Source organism: Synchiropus splendidus, chromosome 12 (assembly GCF_027744825.2).
Source record: "Synchiropus splendidus isolate RoL2022-P1 chromosome 12, RoL_Sspl_1.0, whole genome shotgun sequence".
Lineage (NCBI taxonomy): Eukaryota > Metazoa > Chordata > Actinopteri > Syngnathiformes > Callionymidae > Synchiropus > Synchiropus splendidus.
In genome coordinates this window covers 17218250-17240264 of record NC_071345.1, presented here as the reverse complement: position 1 = coordinate 17240264, position 22015 = coordinate 17218250, and the positions used below count along the sequence as shown (strand labels likewise).

Genomic DNA, 22015 nt, shown 5'->3' with positions numbered 1-22015 from the left:
AAAAAAGAAAGGAAAAGAAGTGACAAATAATTCTGTCTATGAATCGATGTAAAGTTGTGGTCAGTAACTGTTGGACTACCAACATCTTCACCCTGGTCTCCACAGCACCTGAACTATGCAACCCATGATAGTTGGTCTACTAGGCGCACAACAGCAGCTTGAGCTTAGATGTCTACATTATCACTTCAGTAACACGCAGATTTAGAAATGCGATATTTATATGAGAAAAATATGTTCTAAGAAACAAAACAAATAATGTACCAAACATATTCCTTACTTTATAGGCCAACTACATGAGCTTGCAATAATAAAACCAACCTACAAAAAAAAAAAAAAAAAAAAAACAATAATCTAAACCCAAAACGTGTTCCTTACTGTAATCAGGTCTGTCAGTGCATTAAATCTCTTTTAATTCTATTAAAACAGAGTTTGCTCACAATTAATTCTAAATTAAACTCTCACATTGATTAAGTCTTTTAAGTTATAATTAGAAACAAAAAATGTTATTAATATGCTATTAATTGTAAGTTAACACTGTTTTTAAACCATATTAAAAATAATCTACTGATAGCCCTGCTTTTTATTGTTGAAAATACCTATTCCCATCATTTTGAGAGCAATATTTTAATGCCCTGTGTTTCTATTATATTTATCTTAAACATGTTTACAGCCATCGAATAAAAATGTGTGTTTAATAATATACAATATACAGAAATTTGTGCGGCTTAGTAACTTTTTTTCTCCCATTTCCTCCTCATCATTTTTCTAGTTTCTAGTTCTTGATCATGCCTTTAATGGATTGCAAATGTATGAACCTTATGTCCTCCTTTTATTGCTTGAACGCAGCCATATTTCCTTCCATACTTGGTTCACGTTTAAGTGTCAAGTTAGGACGCACTCATCAATATGTCATAATCGCTGCTCGGCTGTGGATCCCTGTGAAACACTACCTTCACCCTCTCTTGACCTTCTCCTATTCTAAGCAGGGGTCAGTGTGACAATCATCTGGCAATGCCGATGAAACCTGGATTGACACTGAAAGCGATACTCTGCTCGGGACCTGTCAGCTGAGTATTACTGCCGATCAAACAGGCTTCACTGCCAGCAGAGACAGTCTAGAACTATTCAATAGAAATAGCTTATGCATCTGATCTGTGAAAGTGTGTGCAGCAACAACCGTTTGAGAGAGAGTCTACATGGTAAAACTACTTGAAAACGTATTGCATGTGACCACAGCTTGTAACACGTCGGAGTTCAAAACGCTCAGCGACAGCTCAAAACGCCGGGAGACAGTAAACCAATAGACATCTAGATTGGTAGATTGCTCCGAGCTGGACCAATCAGAAGTCTCGACGTTAGCTGATGGGTTTTGCCAAACCTGGAGCCTTTCAGAGCTCAGCTCCTGTCAAATTTAGCACCATTGCGACTTCATTTACCGTTGTATATTCGTAACGATGGCACAGTGGACATACTTCGTTGATGCTACTTTTTTCTCGTCTCCTTCTATCATTTAACGGACGGTAAGTGGTGTAGCGACGGCAGTGGTCTGTACTATAGACTCTGTAGTAAAGCGCTTAGCATTGCTAGCCTGCCGATGTGTCAGTTGACGTAACAGGATCGAACCTGGAACATTTCATATCCTCTATATTATATACGCTTTGGTCTGATAATGTAAGGCCTAGTTTTGTGTCTGACTGCAGCTATATTGCATGGAGGAAGTTGGTTTTCTTGCTTAACATTATTGCATGACTTACAGAGAAGTAAGCCGTGAATATGGTTATTATGTAACATGTATAGAAAAGCACCGTTATTTCGAAAGTAGCACCTTTAAGTCGAACGTGGCTAGTGTTTGTAACAGCTGAGCAGCTGTCACTCCGAAAGACAGCGCCTCGAATGATCTAATTCATCTAGTTATATAACCGCCATGCAGAGCCAAAATTTTCAACATCTTCCAGAGGCAGCTAGTTACGCTGCCCAACACACATTTAAATAATACCACTAATCCATTTAATTTTGTTTCTTCACATTTTTTTCAGTTAATACTTTTATTTGTTTTCTTTTTATTTTGTTCATTTTTTAAAAATTTCCGCGATAGAAAAGTTTCGCCAATTAAGTATTAATATTATTTCTATTATAGACAAGCAAACAGTTTTTACTACCTTTTTGTTAAATTGTTAAATAAAACAATTATTTTGAATGGAGTAATCCTGCCCTGTTAAGAGTTCAGTCATTACCAAGAGGCTTTGGAGTGAAGGAAAGGTACTTGTGGATAAGAATCCAGATGGACTGCGTCGTGGATTATGCTCATAACAATATTATTATTATTATTATTATTAGCTGTCGCAATTCCAAACTTTAATAAATGGTAGGTGACTGGTGATGTATTGTTGTATGTTAAATAATGACAGTTGATTGTGTGTTATCTCTTTCTTTCTCAGGTCCCTCCTACAATTATGGAGTTTTGAATCAGAGTGAGATACTTTGGGGGTGGGGCACAGGGACCCTACCCTCGGGTTTGGTGATTGAACAGTTGGAGGGTCTCTGGATTGTTTGCGCCATTGCCTTATTTGTAAAGTATTTATAGAACTATTTTTGCAGACATTGAAACGTATCTTTTGTATTTTCCATTTTCAACATTTTGTAATTCGATAATTGTGTTCATGATGCAGCTGATTACTAAAGGCACTTTACCCTCTGTGGAATCCTTGATGGAGATGGTGGACTGAGACTAGTCGCCTAAAGGCTCTGGGGTTGCTAGGGTGCAGTGGAACTTCAACACAAGCACAATTCTAGCTCCCCAACCATCTTTATCTGCTGCTTCTTTAGTGAATAATTTTTGTTATTGAGCTTAGTTGTGTTCATCTAGACCAGTGTTTCTTTCATTCATGGGTGGTGGGTTTGTGTAGTGGAAAGGGTGATAGGGTTTAATAATGGATATTAAAGGGGTAAAAATGAGTCTGGCACAACCAGACTGCACCCCAAAATGCCGCTCCCTGCAGCATGCTGGCAAGATGGTAGCGGCACTGACAAGAGGCTCAGAGGGTCAGCTGCGGTCATTTTTGACATCACACTGCTATAATTCGGGGTCTTTGCGCGATGAGTTTGGCCGCACTGCTTTGCACCTGGCGGCTTCCTTGGGAAAGAAGGCCTTGCTGGAGTGGCTGCTGGAGAGCAAGAATGCAGATCTGACGGCTAAAGACAAAGAGTCTGGCTGGACTGCTCTGCACCGCAGCATCTTTTATGGGCAGATCCACTGTCTTATTTCTCTGGTCAAGGTTTGTACCCCAAACATTTGTTTATTTCACACAGGAATCATTTGAATCAATCACAGGAATTATTTTTATTTGGTTTAGAACTATTGATATTCAAATAGCTCTGGCTTTTTACAGCATGGTGGACTCATCACTACCCAGGACAAAGAAGGTCTCTCTGTCCTTGACCTGACAATGAAGGACAGGCCAGCTCATGTTTCATTTAAAAACACAGGTAGGAAAGCCTTGGCAAAGCATCTTTTTTTTAACAAAATATCAAAGTCATATTCTGAAATGGACAATAAAGGTCCTATATTCCCAAACAGGTTGCAGTTTTGAGTATTGGTGTCATGTCAAATATCACTTAAAGATCCATAGATTTTAGGAAACCTTTATAATTCTAATGATAATTTAAGTGGGAGGACTGTACGATAATCTGTGACAATAACGTTGCCTGATCTTGCTTTGATAAAGTGTTTTTTGGGAATTCATGAGTGAAATAAGAATGTGGATATACAGTATATAAGCACATAATTCAGGTATGTCAAATACAGATAAATAAGTCAAGTCATCTAATGGATGTAGAAAGAGACAAACTTTTAGATGGTAAAAGTTGTCTTTAAACTGAGGTGTTGTGTTTTCCTTTCCCAGATCCAACTGAAGTGTACACATGGGGAAACAATGCAAATTTCACTCTTGGCCACGGGAATCAGGAGACGCGTCAGCACCCGGAGCTAGTCGACGTGTTTGCCCGGAGTGGAGTTTACATCAAGCAGGTAAAACAGCTGTTGTCTCAGCCTCTCTTGAAAGCAGTCGCTGGCCCTCTATTCTTAGATCACAGATGATATATTGTGTATCAAACAACTTCATCTTGTTTCCATGTTAGTGGAGTTGACATAGACTATGCCAAATTTCAGCCCAACTTCTTAACCGTTATGACCCTTCTAAAGTCCCCAATTCCACCAGAGTAGACCCATACTACATTGTCAATCTGCATAGATAACATTCCACTGTACAGATACTTTGATTGCTTTTAAACTTGAATTGCATCCGGGTTGTGTGAATAGTTCAGATCTACAGAGCACTTCTGACTATGAACTCTTCTTTTTCGAACACCATCATTAAACAAGGTCCCATTTTTGTATATATTTTAACAATAATTTGTGTCAGAGGAGAAATGTCACCTCATGTAGTTGACTTGGGGTTCAGGCTTCGATTCCTAAAGGCACTTTGTCACTTAAATTAGTCTTGCAAGGTTAAACTCATCAGCAGGGCTGTGCCAACTGGCTGCAATTTCACTCGTGTGCCATGTGGATGCTGTTAGTGTGATGAATGTAGCAGCTGGCAGCAGAGTTGCTGCTCTCTTGGTGCTTTTATGTTCTCACCAGATGCCAGATGAAGTTATCAAGCATGTATGTATCTATGTGTGTGTGTGTGTGTGTTATCATTTCAAACCAGTTGCAGACTGTGGAAGCAGAAAGGGATTACTCAACCAAGCTTTGTATTAGTACTTTATTACACATGGAGCTGAGTACTTGTCATGCAGAAGTTCAGGGGCAGGAGGATCTGTTTTCATGACCACACAATGACTCGATGACACAGCCTTTGTATCGCAAGCCCAATCCAGGTGCCAGGGGTTAAATATTAATCCAGCACTGACATGTTTTTAATTAAATGAAGCGCCATAGTGTCTATGCATGTGTGCCAATGTCTACATCAATGTGATACTTGGGGTTACATCCATGCACTCTATTGAAGGCTTGAGGGGATCGATGCATTAGTAATGATGTTTGCTTTTCCACAAGTAGCCTGGTTCTTTATTGCTGTGGTGTTTTACTATCACTACAAGTTTCTGACTGACTGATGTGACTACAGATGTAACGTCTGATGGAGTTCATATATACAGCATGTGTAGTACGAAACAAGAAAAAAGCTGTGCATTCAGTAAACATGGATTAATATTTTGTGGTCATCCTTTAATATTATATTAATGTGGTCAGATTTTTTGTCTCTTTTCTATACTGTCCTATACTTAAATGGAACAAAATTTAATTCTGGTCCACGAAATTTTGAGTAGTATACATTAATGTATACTATTTTGCTTAACAGAGCAAACTTTTTTATGATTATTGTTCATCTAGTTGAACCATTATAGATGAACTACGTTCATAAAATTAGCCATGCGTTATATCGTTTTTTGACTTTCTTAGTAGTTATTTTAATTGTAAAACTTTAACATATAGCAGAACCATGAAATAATATGATTTGGACATGACTGGTTGATAAATACTGAAGTTCATTTGCTCATGTATTCCCACACTAATGTATTGTATTTTGTCTGTTCAGGTGGTCCTGTGTAAGTTCCACTCAGTGTTTCTCTCTCAAAAAGGCCAAGTGTACACTTGTGGGCATGGACAAGGAGGACGTCTAGGCCATGGAGACGAACAAACCTATCTGGTTGGTTATGTCGTTGATTTAAATGTTGGTCAACATGATTCAAATTTGACTTCATTCTTACAAACCCGAATATATAAATAATCACAAAAAAGGCTTCATTGTATCTTTCCAGCACCCCAGTTTAAAACCGCAACACAAGCTGTGAGAATAACAGCTACACTAAAGTGATTTTACAATGCATTTTGCACCGTTATGTGCATTTTTTAGTTTTGAAGAAGTTTTGAAGAAGCGGATAAATTGGAATTAGAGGTGCTAAACAACGTTCATACTTCACTAACTGCAGTCGATGGAGCATGAAAAAGCCATTACAATAAAATCCCCAAAACAAGCACACGTAAATGTTTCAGTACACTTGTTTGTTGAAGCCATCAAATATACATTTCCTTTTAACAATAACTCCCAGTAGATTCTTTCAGATTCTTATGCCAAAGTGCATCAAGTAAATGGTGCTGAGGTCATCCGAGTATGTGCATGAAATTGTACATTATTTGTTTTGATAAATGGTGAATTAAAGAAATATAAAAACTCTTAAATGTCGTGTAAGAAAACGATTTACCAAAACATATTCTTTCACTTCAACAATAACAATCTGAAACTATTAGTCAAAGTCAATCAGATCGATAAATGAGTGAACTGAAGAATGCAGTGAACTGACAGTAGCTTTTGTGTGTGCACCATGTTTTTAGCATTTCATATTGTTGAATAACGACTTCTATAATTATATGATCTGATCTCAAGTATTCATTATAAGCCTTTTTGAAATGCTGGAGACTGGATTTTGCTGTAATAATACTTAAAATATTAGAAACATACCACTTTACAAGGACAAAATCATATTGTCAGTAGGTATTGTTGTTCCATGTGTGGAGCAACATCTGTTCCACTTATTAATCATGTGTATCTTATTGTTTTTTTTAGGTTCCTCGAATAGTCAATGGTCTGATGTCCCACCACTGTACTCAAGTGGCTGCAGCGAAGGACCACACTGTAGTTTTGACAGAAGAGGGTTATGTTTACACTTTTGGTCTGAACATGTTTCATCAGCTTGGCCTATCTCCTCCACCGGCCTCTGCACTAGTCCCGAAACAGGTAAATGATGGTTTGGTTCGCAGTGAAATGTATGACTTTGGTATGGATGACTCTCATTGTTTGGGACAGGTTTTCTCCAAGGCACTGAAAGGCAGGATGGTGATTGGAGTTGCTGCAGGAAGGTTCCACACTGTGCTGTGGACCAAAGAGGCTGTTTATACCATGGGGCTTAATGGGGGGCAACTTGGTAAGAAGTGTTTTAATGATGACAAACTTCTTTACTCAAGTGTGTAAGCGCTGTCAATAACAGCTTGTATATCATTGTTTGAAGGGTATTTGTTGGACCCCAATGGGGAGAAGTGTGTGACTGCACCGCGGCAGGTTTCAGCTCTGCACCACAAGGATGTTAGCATTGCTATGGCTGCTGCTAGCAATGGTGCAACTGTTGTTGTGACTGACAAGGGTGATGTTTATCTGCTGGTGGACTACCAGTGCAAGAAAATGGCTTCAAGGTGAATTAAAACTCCAAGATCGCTCATTCATTGTATTCTCATGTCACTCCCTCTATGGTGTTATATGTGGCTCCCTGCAGGCAACTCAATATCAAGAAAGTTCTGGTCAGTGGAGGCACCCTGGACCATCGTGTGGAACCACAATTTTTAAATGATGGTGGTGGGGAGAAGTTGTCCATCTTGGCCTTGGATGAAGCAGGAAGGGTATGTTTGTTCAGTCTTGTGAAACATGTTATTGACTCTGTCATTGACAACAATTCGATCACTCAGTTCTGTGTGTTTCTTGAAGTCATCAGCAAGTCTGTGCCACAGACGACTGATGTAATATCTGTCTCATAGACAGACCGCCTTTATTCTTGCCACTGTGGGGGCTTAACATCAAACTTTCAAAAAAAAAAAAGGTATTGCAGAAGGCTGCTTGCATCATTATGTTTTAAATGATGTAGAATTCAGACTTAAAAGTGAACAACCCCCACCCCCCCAACTCCTTATTTACCCTCTGATTGAGCCTCTCACTTTGAATCACTTTCAAAGTCCTGCATTAGGATCCCCTGAGATTACTCTGAAAAAGATCACTACTTAAATGAGCATTGTTGCTAATCTTAAATCTACTTTTGCAGTCTCCACCCCAGAATTTACTGTCATACCACTTTTATTTTCGTTGTTCACGTAGGTTTCAATGAAGTCAGAAAGCTTTAAATTCTTCAATAATGATTATTTTATTTTATTTATTTTTACCATCAAACTAGTGTTCTATTTGTTTTGGAATGAGTTGATGCACCCATGTGTATTTATTTGCTCTCCTTGAGTTGGGTCGAGGATTAGAACGACTGAGCTTTTAGTATTCTCCGTGTACGAGTGCCAGGAAATACACTTTGAGGAGGTCACTTCTAAAGTAATTGCCTTGCAAGTAATATCTTTTGGTCTAATGCAAAACAACAAAGGGCAAGAAAACACTTGAAAAAGGCAGTGATTCAAATAAAAACATGCTTACAGGAAAAGTAAGGTTTCATCGCACACACTTTCCAAATGTCAGCACAGTCACAGAACCATTTATTTTTAACATCTCCCTCCGAGTCGTTATCTAACCTATAGCGCATGATAAACAGTTACACAACCCCAAAGTTCTTTTAAGCTAAATGTTATTTGTGTAACTTTCTTTTAAATTTCCTGACTTTCAGGTGTTCTCCTGGCGCTCCTCGGGCAGCTCTGTGAGACAGTGCCGGTGGGCGTATGGGCGTCAGGTTTTCATGTCCGACATTGCACTCAGCAAAAACGGCATGATGTTTGTGACTCAGGAGGGTGAGGGCTTCAGCGGCGTGTGGGCTGGGGAATACAAGAAGATCAGTGAAAAGAAAGGTGAGAGGATTGACTGACAGGAAAGCGTTGCGCCTGTGTTTTGCAATAAATTCTGTGCCATACTTATCACTGTTTTTTCTTCAAGTAGTTCTCCATGAGTACTTCTTTTATTTCTGAAAATGGTTGGTCTTGATTTAAATTTGTGATATGAAATATTCTCACACTTCAGATATTGGAGTGGAGGTTTGTGGCCATTCAGATGTTGGGACAGTGTTTGAGAGGATCAAGCTGGAGAAACTTCCCTACGTCCACAGAGCAGTGAGCATCACCACAGACTCCAAGGGACGCAATTTTGGAGCACTTCAGTCAGACCCCAAAACAAGGTCTGTCACCTCCCCCTAGAATCACAAAATTATTTCTATCTCAGTTTTAGTTTAACAAATAGTGGTTATTTTATGATGATGTTTTGACCTCTGTTTTCTTTTAAGTCTTATTTACTGCCTTTGCCCGCTCTCAAATATTTGTTTTTGTTCATCATTTTTGTATTACAGTCTATATGAGATTCCCGGTGTTTCAGCGTCAACCTTCTCCCAGCATTTTCGGAGGCTCTTGGATGAGGCAGATGAAACCGACAACATCCATGACGTCACACTTCAAGCTGGCAACCGCACGTTTGCCGCGCACAAATACATCCTATCCATGCGGTCGGAGTTCTTCCGAAAACTGTTCATGTCTGAGGGGTGTGTTGTTGATGAGGACGCTGACAAAGACGTTAAGAAAAGTGAAGATGCGGTGGGCTGTGACTTGCTGATATTGGAGAAGATCCCAGCGGACATGCTGGAGTATGCACTGCACTTCATCTACACCGACTCCTGCGAGCTTCTGATGCACGGCGCTCGGCCGACAGTTTCAGAGGTCAAGACTGGGCAAATCCAGGTGAGGAAAGTAGTAAAAATATTGCTATTTCAATGGATCATCTAATTTAATTGGCTGAACTACTGACTCTGATTCAGTATTTCTCTCCTCCTTTCATCTTGGCTTCATGTTTGGCTTGAAGTATGTATCTCTGATGTTTTGGCCAGGATTCAGGGCAGGAGAAGCTTATCAGCAGCCTCCAGAACTTGAGCATGAGAGGGCGCTCAGCGCTGGAAGTCTACCGCTCTCTTTCCCCCGCTAATAAACATGAAGCCAACAATGCGAAGAGCAAGACCTCCAAACAGGGCAAGAAGGCAAAAGGAGGCAAGAGTGACAAGGCTGGGGCTCATGGTGATGGGCAAAACCCAGTGAAAACTTTGCAGAGCTTTGCCAAGAAGCTCAGCTTGGGCAACCTGTCTGCACGGTAGGAAGTAATGCTTGTCATTTTAAAGTAAAATATGTCTCTTGTTTATGTGTTGAAGAATGTATGCCTCTCCAATTGCTGTCTTTCACCTATTGTTAAGTAAATTACATTTCGGTGTAGCATAACAAGTGCCCTCCTCACTTATTAACAGGCTGGATGGGGTGAGATACGAAGGTGGAAAGATCATTGTCGTGAACAAAAAAACTGGGAACAAGCTGAAATTCAATCAGAAAAAATGGTGGGTCAAAAAAATCCATTGAACTTTATATCTCATTCCTTGAATCAAACTCATATTTGTGCCCCCGCAGCTCCTATCTGTGTGATGTCACGCTAAAATCCGAAGATGGCAAGGAGTTTCCATGTCACAAGAGTGTCCTCTGTGCAAGACTAGGTATGGCCTTGTCACTCATTTACAGCTTTATTCTAATTATTATTTTAAAAAATATTGTTTTTATCATTGTTTTGGCAGAATATTTCCATAGCATGCTTGGAAACCCGTGGATAGAGGTGAGTTCTTATCTGCAAACCTAAGCCTGTGTCCTAAAGGTCATTTTCTATGTCCCTTGCGCCCCTCGCAGGCCACATCTTGTACTGCACTTGAAATGCCCACCAGCTCTGAGATTCTGCAGGTCATTCTGGAGTATATTTACACAGATGAGTCTCCCTCCATAAAAGGTTCTCTTCAAGTTTCCATGCTCTCTTTGTAAATGCCAACTATTTTTTTACGTGTATTCTGTCTTTTTCCCAACAAGATTGTTCAAATGTGGAGTTTGTCTGCAATGTTCTGGTTGTCGCTGATCAGCTCCTGATCACACGTTTGAAAGAGATGTGTGAAGTTGTCATCACAGAGAATTGTAAGTTGTAATAACAATCCATGGTCCTGATTTATTCATTTATTTTCAAGTCGACATACCATTTCTGAATGAAAGTCGTGATCTTCTCTTTCAGTGACTCTGAAAAATGCAGCTGAGATTCTAGAGTTTGCTACGATGTACAACGCTGAGCAACTGAAACTGTCCTGTATTCAGTTTATAGTGCTCAACATCACTGCCCTGTTGGAGTCAAAGTAAGAAGCTCATGCTAAAATATTCTCTACACATCCACGGGAATGTATTTTGTCTTGAAAAGCATTTGAACTTTACAGAAAGAGGGTGCCCGCCGTCGCTTCTCGATTTTACTATGTCACTTCACCTAAGTGGAAGTGAGATTAACTAAATTTAGTGTTTTTTTCCTCGACCACAGTGCTTTTCAGACAGAGGTACAACCTTCAGTTTGCTGCCTATCTTATCTAATGGCTGCATGCACTTTGTAAATTGCAACATGGGAAATCATGGTGAGGCAGCTGAATACAGTATGAGCTGAGGCAAGACACAGCAGAACATGCAGTTTAAGTAGATAAAATAACGTGGACGGGGTCCCAAATTAACCCACTGTAACCCTCCCAAAGGTCACACTGTATTGTGTGACCTTTATAGTAGGATTGCTATATGACTACTAGCTGCATGTTTTCAGACGAGACGCATATTTTTTTTTTTGTAGTTTTGGCCCTTTGCTGTGTACAAATGTGTTTGATAAACTTGTCCAACTTCCATATCTGACTGTCTCATGAGATGAGAGTGTATTTTACTCTGAAGTTTGATTGAAGTAATTTCTTGGCAATTTTCATGTGTATTTTGTTTTGGAGATGAGTCATTATTTTTGTATACTCACCACCATAATAAATGGGCACTAATCTTCCTATTTGTTCTGCTGTTGTTGTTCTGCTCTCCAGGGCCCTGGATATTCTTAGTGATGAAGTGCTCATGGAGCTTTCCAGTGCCTACAGGAGGATGGTGAGTCACCACACAGACTTTCCCCAATCTGCATTACACTCTTCTTGATTTGAATATTCATTTTGTGTTTCTATTTTTATCCAATGAATTCACTCATCGCTCATCTCATGCAGGCATTGTCTAATTGCTGAATAATTTACACATGATTTCCTGTTAATGTGTCATATATCAGAATCAACTTTATTACCATGGTCGGTGGGGATCCCACTAACTAGGAAAGTGCTGTCATGAACAAAATACAATCAAATAAATAACCCACAAACAACAAAGGCTGATCACGAATTCAACAGTCTGACAGCCGAGGGGAAGAAGCTGTTGCTGTGACGGGAGGTTCTGGTCTGGATTGACCGCAGCCTCCTGCCAGAGGGAAGAGGAACAAACAGTCCATGTCTAGGGTGAGAAGGGCCGGTTCTAATCCGACCTGCACGTCTCTGGGTCCTGGAGACATACAGGTCATGAAGTGGTGGCAGGCTGCAACCGCTCACCTTCTCAGCAGAACGCACAATGCGCTGCGGTCTGCTCTTGTCCCTGGCGGTGGCGCTGCTGTACCAGACGGTGAGGATGGACTGGATGATGGACGTATAGAACTCCACCAGGAACTTCGTCAGCAGTCGTAGTTTTCGTAGCTGCTGCAAGAAGAACATTCTCTGCTGGGCCTTCCTGATGAGGGACCTGATGGTCAGTTCCCATTTGAGGTCCTCAGTGATGGTGGTTCCCAGGAAGTAGAAGGAGTCCACTGTGGGAATGGGCGAACCAGCCAACATGAGAGGGAACGGAGGAGCTGTGATTCTCCTGAAGTCCATGATCATCTCCACCGTCTTCTGGGTGTTGAGCTCAATGTTGTTGTGGCTGCACCAGGACACCAACCGCTCCACCTCCCTCCTGTAAGCCGACTCATCTCCATTTAAGATGAGCCCGATGATGGTGGTGTCATCCGCAAACTTCATCAGCTTTACGGACTTAAAACAGGCAGGAATATGACAGGACACCAAGGAACCCTGGAGCCAGCTCAGGGCGGGATGGCAGGGGAGACTCTGTCTGGACCCGCAGCCTTCCAAAGGTTCAGCTTCCTGAACTGATCAATTTAAGTTTATATCAAACTGACACAATGGCTGCTCGAAGCGACAGTAGAAGTTGTTCATGTCCTGTGCAGGGTGGGGGTGGGGGGGCAAGTGGCTTGTAGTTTTTGAACACCTTAAACCCTCTCCACACTGCAGCCGAATGCAGTCATTGGCTGAGAACTGCTGCCTAAGTTTGTCAGAGTATACGGCTTTAGCTTTCTTCAGCTCACTCAAACTGATACTTCAGCTCTTTGTAGCAGTTCCTGTCCCCACACTTGCGAGCTGCCTCCTTCTCCCGTCTAATCTGTCTGAGTTTTGCCGTGAACCAAGGTTTGTCATTTGCATAACTCACCTTGGTGCGCGTTGGAACTATGCACTCTTCACAGCAGCTGATCCATGAGGTCACAGTCTCCACGGACCAGCAGTCACAAACCTATGGCTCACAAGGCTCTTGCATGGTACAGACTCATTGTTTTGACAAACGGCAGTGCCCCCTACTCCAGACCTTTTACTACAGCTATCAATATTGTGTGAATCCAAGTAGCATTTGTCACTGTCAACAACAAGCTCAGTTGCTGTGTCTTCCCCTGGTACACTGCAGCCCATTCAACTAATCGTAGTCTTTGATCACGATAACATGGCCAAACAAGCTTCATGCTGTAGATTGAGCCTCGTCACATCAGGCCAATGAAGTTACATGTATTTTATTGACATTAAAGTGCAACAGTGCAATGCATCGTCTTCCCACTTCTCTTCTGATCCTTGAGCACTGAGTGCTCAACTCACCCACTGTGGAGGCGGAGCCATATTATTGTGATCAACCACTGTGATTGGTTGACTCGACTGCAAAGCATCATTGGAACTGTTTAGGTTCATGTGCAAGAGTTTTATTGTTGAGAATGATGGATCATGCTAAGCCACATAAAATTAATATGTGTTGAACTTGATCGTCAAATTGGACTTTCGATGAAGTGATGGCTCCTCATCGAAATTTCTTGCTTCCAGTTCTGTGTTGCTGCGTCATAAGTTGTGAAAATGCACACCATACAGTGTAAAACACGTTCTGTATTTTGTGTATAGTAAACGGTAATCACTAGATGGCACTGTTGAGGCGCACGGCAAGTAGACATTGTTGTAACTTAGTTATTAAGTTATGAAAAATTGTTGGCCGTCCTTCCTCACTTAGTTGTAATCAGTATTAAAAAAGATATGGCTCTCTTGGAATTCCTTTCTAAAATACCATATGCAGGCTGTCTGGATGAAAAAGGTTACCATCCGCTGGACTGTACAGTGAATGTTCACTTCACTAATCTGTAATGCACAGTGTATATTGTCACATATATTGAGTTCTGCCAATTTGTGTGTGGTAACTACCATCATATTTAAGGCATGGAGTCTTCAATTGAGTGACTCATTGAAAATGATTCAGTATTGATATAAAATGTTTGTCTGACAGTTGCTGATGACTTCTAGCCAGTACTAACATATTTATTTTTATTGTGACACCGCTCATTGGTTTATGAAATGATTGCAGTTAAGTAATTGCAATATAATGGTGTAATTGTCATTGGCAGATCCCAGCAATGCAAAAAAGGGTGATCACCCCATACCCAGGTGCTCCTGACCTCAGTATGTATGAGGAAGAAGAGTTCGACTCTGCTTTCAGCACAAAACCTGAAGAACTGGACCACAGCTGCAGGTATGAAAAGCAATAAAAAAAAAGAGAAATGGAAATGAATTCTTTAGAGGCTTGATAGATGGCCGCAGCTAGATCACAGACAACCAGTTTGAATCTTGTTCTGTAAAAAATAAATAAATAAATAAATAAAGCATGTTTTCCTCAGGGAGACGCTTCTGAAGAAGGCAAAGATGAAGGCTAAAAAGAAACCAAGGCGACGATCTGACAGCTCAGGAGGCTACACTCTGTCTGACATCATTCAGAGCCCCCCTCCTACTGGTAAACAGCTAAACACACACTGTTGCTACCCATTTAAACAGTTTATGTTTCTGGTTGTAAGGCACAGTTTTCCCCTGAAACTCTGCTTTTCCTCAGTGGTTATGCCATGTCTGGTGAAGACAGTGGAAGCCAACTCTGCCGAGTCCCTACACGAGCTGCTCACTTCCGACTCCGAAGGCAGCTGCATGGGAGTGGGCAGTCCTCGAGACATGCAGTCGCCAGTGTTTCATGACAGACCCGAGGTTGGTTTATTTCATTACGCAACTCACAAATGATTACCCCAAAATGGTCAGCATTACTGTACATTTGCAGTTTCCATTTTCAGCCCCAGAACTGGCTTCATCAATTAAAAGTACATATTTGTGGGCCCAGAATTTGCTGAAGATGCTGTGTATTTCTGTTTTGATAGAACGGGAAGGCTCTCTCTCAAAGTTTAAAAAGCCCACCCAGTACCCCGACCTCCTTTAGTAATGGTCTTCCAACACCCCCAAACTCTGCACCACGGAACATCCCACTTCTTCAAAGGTAGGATGGCTTGGAGAAGCCTTTACTGTATAAACGTCAGTCATCCGTTTGATATAAACTTAAATTGATCAAGCTTCTGATATATTTAGTGAATGTTGAATAAGACCGGCATCCTCTCCAAACTGCATTAAAAACAATCAAACAATTTTCAGACCTGTTCAGCCACCCCCAGTGTTGAATCTGCGAACCATTATGGATTTAGAAGCCACTTCTATGCCGTCCCCTGGTGCAACCCCAAAAAACCTGGGAAGGTATTTTTGATTAAACCAAAAGATATGTTTCCATAAGCTAAATGTTCTTCCATTCCTCTCATTCTGCAGTTCTGTCACCAAACCCTCCCCTGTGTCGACAAAGCTGTCTCAGAAGCAGAGGAAGTTGCTGGCCATGGCCCACAAGGAAGCTAGTATGGACACCACAGTATCCAAACCTGCCCACATAGTCACCCCGACCAAGAGCAGCAATGGAAAGGCCTGGTGAGTGAGTCGGTGGATGACTGTTTGACCAGCAGAAATTGAGGCAGACTTAAACGGTTTCAATTTTTTTTAAGTGACCAAATGCGTGTGACATTATTAAAGAGGTCTTAAGAATTGCGAAATCAGGCATGTTAATTTGTTTTGCTGTATACAGTAGCGTGCGCCAACCTCTTCTCTCTTTACATTTTTTTGTCTGCAGGGCCACCGCAGTTCAGTCCCCACCCTCCACTTGTTCGTTCCGGGCGCTGCTGGAGGAGGAGAACAGACTAAACACACAGCAGAGAGTTCAGAGGGGTCAGGGAGGTGCCCAAGTCTCTCCCACCACTGTCGCACCCACCAGTCGAAGAGTCGCTCACAAATATGAAGAAAGCGAGCAGGACAAGCCCATAGGGTAAGTAGACGACTGTAATGTGGTCATTTAACCTGGCCTGCCACATGGGGGCACTGCTGCGTCGTTGCGCTTCCTCTTTCACTGTCTTGTACTGGTCATCGAGTTGCCATCTGTCATGTACTAAACACTACATAAGGAAAAAGCTGGCTATGTCTTCTAATAGTGCTTTTGCGGAAGTGAAAACAGAAGTGAGAACCTAATAACTTGTTTTTGAGTTTGCTGAGAACTGTGCCTGATTGACATTAAATGGCATGAAGATCTGGGTGACCAGATGCTGCCCAATTGACCTGCAAACAATCCATGTCACCCTGACCTCAACCATGACAAGTCATAGCCTGATAAAAACAGCGCAAGATTATGATTCACTAATATCTATTTTTAGTAGACACTGCAGATCTGTTGCTCTAGTGTGAATGGAAGTGTGTTATTTTCTTGATAATGTCTGCATCCGAGTTTGAGTTTCCATCCATGGACTCCAGCTCATGAACTTAATTATAATAATATAATTGTCTGTGTTTAACATGCCACAATATTATATAGCCATCAATATTTTTAGGTTGGCAGCTCATTTGAAGTCTGTATTTGACAAGTATTTCATATATAGCTTTCATCTTCTCCAGAATTCCCCACCAGGCACTCATGATTTGCACATCTGTTCAAAAATGATTTACGGTGAATAGGTGATCGGGGAGTGAGCACTTAGCAGCGCTGCCTCAGGAGTGACTCTCTGAGCACTAAGGAGCTCAGCCCTGGGTGGGTGGCCGTCTGCTTTGATAGGTTGAGAAAGAAGGAAGAAAAAAAATGTGTGGCCTCTGTGGCAAAAACCTTACATCCTCCTCTCTCTCTCAACAGGATTCAGAAAAAGTGGTTACATTTTTATTGATTATTGTCAGTGATATCACGTTCTGTTATTACAGAGATGGCAGCGGCTGACAAGTGTGCTGGAGTGAAAACATTAGACATGTATTTTTGGTTCCTACAACCCCACAATATTTGCAACAGCTTGTGTAATAATTCACAGATTGTTCTCACTTTATTCTGAGAATCTGATCTGAGAATGTTCGTGTGTATTCTCAGAGCAGAGAGAAGAGGGTTCACCACACCACACCGACAAGCACATTACAGAGATCCATGTTTACTTTGTGAGTGTGTAGTTTCTAGACACAAATTTGCTGACAGGTTATGTAGTTAAATCAGGGTGAAGGACTGGGCTGTTTCAGAACAGATAGGCAGCACAGCAGGCTATCACTTATAAATCTGAGTAAGATTCCCAGTTGTTGATCATACTTCCATGTAGCGACTGATACTCCATTTGAATGCAAACAATTCCATGTGTTAGAAGGGCCTGAGATCGTAGTTCATAATAATGAGAACAAAAGTCACTGTTTTAGCAAATAATACACTGACAAAGGTGTTTAAAATCTTCCCTTTCTTTCAGTCATACAATGTATTCCCCAGTTTCCTGCTTTGCTACACAGCTTTGAGACGACCTCCAGATATTAAACAGCTGTGAGTCACTCTGGTGAAGCCAGTGACGGTAATCAGAATAGATAAGGGCAGCCCTCATGTCACAGCAGATCATACAGAACACAGAGCAGGTTTCAGGTTCCTCTCGGTTTTCCATTGAGCAGTGCGATGGTGTAGTTCAAGGCTCAGGAAGCAGCAGCCGCCTCATACGCGTTCGGTCTTGCCTCCTGGGACCCTGCGTCCATATCAATGTCAAAATTAATAGAAGTGTCTGCCTGACGTTTTGGCTCCAATCTAGTATCAGACAGGTTGTGTCTGAAGCTAAAACTCACACTGGGTGGATGTATTATGAACACTGAAATTCTTCTTCTTAGAAGCACCGATATTTTTGTCCAAATGGAGACTTAAGAATTGGATAATGAAGCAACATTTGTCTGATACTAACCAACAACATATGGGAAAAACTAAGCAAACCGAAAACAAGAGCCAGATTAAAAATGAAATATGGACTGAACTCCACAGAGAACAGAACACCTGCTATGCACATGATATGAAGAACTTACTATTTAAAAGTGTTTTAATGAGGGGCATAAATGGAAGTCTCTGAAGTACTTCTCATTTCTGCCGTATGCTCCTAAGTGACCTCAGCAATTCTAAGATTGTCAGGATTATTGCACGCAATGTTGGTCCCATCACTCCACCATCCTGAGTCAATTGGGACCATCATACTGGAACCACCATGGACCATCAGTGCCAGCCACGTGTGCCCATCCCAAGCTAATATCAGGCCACTGTTCTGTGTCACATTTGGGATTGTCTCGTGTCAGTGGAGCCCTTAGGTCAGGTCCATCCTGAATGATAGACATCCTCATAAAAGGCAGAATATGTGTGGTTGTTATGTTTTCACTTGCGAGACGCTGATGGTGTCCAAGGGACCACGACAGGCGAATGGATCACCAGGGCGGAGGCAGAATTTTTGTTGTCGGGAGGGATCAGTTACCATCATTGGACCACTCTGACTGTTTTGCTTGGCAGAGTGAATGGCCTTCTTCATAACAACACAGTTGTCACAGTTTCAACACACATTGCAGCAACACAACACTCGGGTACACACCTCAGTTTCCACACAACATCCCTCTTCTTACATGGCCTGCTTTGTCCTCAGACTTGTCACCCACTTGTGGAACATCTCAATGCCTTTCAGATCACCTCACTGCAAGTGTGGACTGCAGAGCCTTCAGGGTGTTATTCAAAGACTTTTCAGTTTTATGAGGAGCTGTGCACAGCCATTGTTGTTGCTTATGCTGGGCATATACGCTAGAGACTTTGCACCTTTGCTAGCGGCATTAAATCTTCACTGATATGGTGGATTGTTTTTTGCTTGTTGGTTGAATTAAGTGTGTGACATCTGCATACTTTACAGATTGGTAATCCACACTTAAACAGGTGCCACATTGTCAGTGGAGTTTTGTTTATTTCAACATGCTGAAATAAACAGTATTTTTTTGGTTGTACCTCCATACTAAAGATGATCAGACATGAAAGACAACAAACGGATAGAAAGCAACCACACATTCTTAACCTTAAGAGCTAAATTGTAGGTCCCTGATGACTAAATTAAACAAGTTAAGCCCAAGACAATTAAGTAGCTATTGGTGTAAATGACACTAAATAGTAGAACTGCAATTAACTAAGATTTGCACTGGTGCCTTAATAGTCAGTGATTTTATTTGCTCTGATTTGCTGACCCAGGCGTTGCTCGTCTTTTCTTTAAACCATTGCTGAAGGAGATGGTTTGATCTGTTTGTACGAGCGGCATTACATCCCCTCTTAAAGTCTTGGATGTTCTGGGAGGGAGAAGTAGAAAAAATCCTGCCTGTATAAAAGAACTTGTGTGGACCATGAATGCGCTGCATGGCCTCTTTCATGTGTTTCCAGTCTGTAAAGTACGATTTAAAATCTGTCCCCTGCATCAAATTAGCATCTCTGAAGCTGCGCTGCAGGCAGCAGTGTGAGAGTAAACAGGTATCTGAGCTCAATAAGTGCTGTCTGGACTCTCATTCTGACAAAACCCAGGCTGTGGTCTAAAATTAAATTTAATTTCAGGTTCGGTTAAATCTGAGCGTCTCTGAGAGCCTGGCGCTCGTTCTCACACACACAACTTGTCACTAGTAGTTGACTCATGGTTTGTCCACCTGCTGAGACGTTTGCTGCGTGTATCAGCACCTTCTGATTCTCCCTGCACGACTCTCCCCCCTCCAGGCCGTGGCTGCTGGGAGCAGTAGGAAGCCCACCCCGCTCCTCCTTGGTGACCTTTGCGTCCATTGTGGAGGAGGAAAAGCAGCAGGAAGCTGCGTTGATCCGCAGTCGGGAGAAGCCACTGGCGCTCATCCAGGTAACACGTCTCATCCAAAAGCGCCGCTGATCACACATTTGCACCCTTCATTCCCCACTAGTATGATTTAATGTCCCCGCTTTGGGATCTCATATACATCCCGTGCTGAAAAATGAGATCCGCAGCCGCTGCCAGGCTGCTGTCGACACCTTCCAGAAACGCTTCTATTTTCCTCTGTAAGATAAACTTCAGCTTCTAGTGTCAGCAGTTTCTCTTTCTCCCGTGAAATGGCATGTGGTTTCCTCTCCCGCAAGAGTTCTCTTCCCCTCATCTCCTCGTTCTCTTTGCTAGATCGAAGAGCGAGCCATCCAGGACCTTCTGCTCCATTATAAGGCGCGTGACAACCCAGATGAGTTCATCGCAGTGGAGAGATCCTCCAGAGGTCCCATGGCAGCCCCGACCTGGAACAAGCACTGAGGCTTGTTCAGCCGCTACATACCAGCGGAGTGAGACCATCTCCTTCATGTCTCCCAGCGCTGTTCAGTTCCTCATCCATCCCACTGCGGGACAAGATTAAGTCTCGGCTTGTTATTTCGCTGCTCCAAGCTTTTTCAAACGTTAAAGTTTCTTATCAGGGGATTACTTTTTTGCTTATTTTGGTGGGCTTGCATTGTAAGCTAATAAATCCCAAGTATTAAAAAATGTGAAGTTGCCAAAGAAACAGGGGGAGATCTCTGCAGGACTATCACTTGTAGAGCCAGAGGAAAGGGTTCTGAAATGAAGTGTGCCAACCGCCCACTGCTCTGTATGTAGCTTCGTAACTCACCTGTTTACCATCAACATGGTCCTTTTCACTTCCTGTGAGTCGTCCAGAGTGGCATGAATCCACATGTGAATGTTAGGAAATTGTGTGTTCATGCAGTTTGAGTGGTCATCTGGGTTGACTGTGTAAGCTATGAAACTAAAGCCGTTTATCTGTTGGTAGCATGCAGCGGACAATGATAGGTCAAGTTTTTGGGAGCTGCGTAGTTTGGTTCTGCACCACGTCACTGTTTCCTGATGATTTGCGTGTACGGGAAAAATGACCCAAGTGAAAATGGCATGCATTAAAACGTCACCTGCTCATTGACCTCTCGTCTCCTCATTGAACTCGGAACAAGGCGCCTCAGCGCACGTCTCAATTAGCGCATAATTGAAAGATTGCCGCTCTTAAGAGCCGCTGAATAATTGTGGCGTTCAACACGCTTCCTAATGACTCATTTGCGCTGCGTAGCATGTAGCTATTAGCATGGCTCATCCTGCGATTAACCTCGGTGACACTGTTCATGTGCAGATAGAGAGTTTGTATCAAGGGTCATTGAGAGGAGAGCAGCCTCGGTGGAAGTTGAAGACATGGTCCGTTGGAGAAATATTAATCCTGCATTAGGGTCTATTTAAGACCATGACAGGAACGTTACACCGAGCTTCACCTTGTGTTAAATCTTTCTTGGCAAGAGTTGAACACCTTCTCATTTTGAGAAGCTGAGTCTCATCCCTTCTGAGAGGAAGTGTTTGTGGATGAGCCATCCAGCCTTCTGGGCCAGGCAGATGTGGAGGATCGCACGGCTTGGTTCCAGACATACTGCTGTCTTTTTGAAACATGGAGCTTCATGGCCACCAAGGTGCCATAAAATCATCTTGATAAAGACCGATGGTGATCCTGCAGGATGTAACTGGCCCGGTCAGAGCTGTGTTAGCACAGTATCAGCACGGACACTGACGAAAATAAGTTGGATCCACATCCAGAAATGTACGTTCAATAAGCACTTTCCTTTCTGGGGACAAGTTCACAGCCCTTTGAGGAGGTTTAGTGCGAGCTTACCTCCGAAGTTATTCATGCTCTCCATTGGCTTGTTTACCGCCGACCTTTGCCTGAGTCTCCCGGCTGCTTAGCTGCTGTGGCGAGCTGCAGTCAAGAGCCAACCACCTTTCCCAATCCTCTTGAGCGGACATGGAGCCTGTTAGCGCGGGATTACCTGACCCCACCGTGGCCTACGCTCAGCTGGCAGATTTCCGAAGATCCTTAAAGCTTTGGGGCGAAGCGCCTC

At 42.3% G+C, this 22015-nt stretch overlaps 1 protein-coding gene across 2 annotated transcripts; it reads left to right on the top strand.

Annotated features, from left to right (window-relative positions):
• Positions 1–1346: 1346 nt before the first annotated feature.
• Positions 1347–21045, top strand: ibtk (inhibitor of Bruton agammaglobulinemia tyrosine kinase). Of its 2 annotated transcripts, XM_053881458.1 has the most exons (30): positions 1347–1520; positions 2439–3275; positions 3390–3486; positions 3903–4027; positions 5598–5708; positions 6627–6797; positions 6867–6984; positions 7069–7249; positions 7330–7453; positions 8431–8608; positions 8778–8931; positions 9100–9484; positions 9631–9887; positions 10039–10125; positions 10196–10278; positions 10357–10394; positions 10466–10562; positions 10640–10741; positions 10836–10953; positions 11659–11719; positions 13167–13238; positions 14355–14479; positions 14625–14737; positions 14834–14979; positions 15147–15262; positions 15415–15513; positions 15583–15735; positions 15935–16126; positions 19856–19988; positions 20280–21045. In XM_053881458.1, exons 2-30 carry the CDS (start codon positions 2931–2933, stop codon positions 20403–20405), a joined length of 4107 nt encoding a protein of 1368 aa, XP_053737433.1. In that variant the 5' UTR covers positions 1347–1520; positions 2439–2930; the 3' UTR covers positions 20406–21045. The 2 variants fall into 2 exon arrangements, with proteins under 2 accessions (XP_053737433.1, XP_053737434.1); XM_053881459.1 differs by lacking the exon at positions 13167–13238.
• Positions 21046–22015: the final 970 nt, after the last annotated feature.

Excerpts from the sequence above, each read along its gene's own strand:
- ibtk (XM_053881458.1), top strand. The coding sequence starts at position 2,931 with ATGGATATTAAAGGGGTAAAAATGAGTCTGGCACAACCAGACTGCACC. Across the intron at positions 10,279-10,356 it reads TGTCCTCTGTGCAAGACTAG|AATATTTCCATAGCATGCTT; the intron begins GTATGGCCTTGT and ends TTGTTTTGGCAG. Across the intron at positions 10,563-10,639 it reads TGAGTCTCCCTCCATAAAAG|ATTGTTCAAATGTGGAGTTT; the intron begins GTTCTCTTCAAG and ends TTTCCCAACAAG.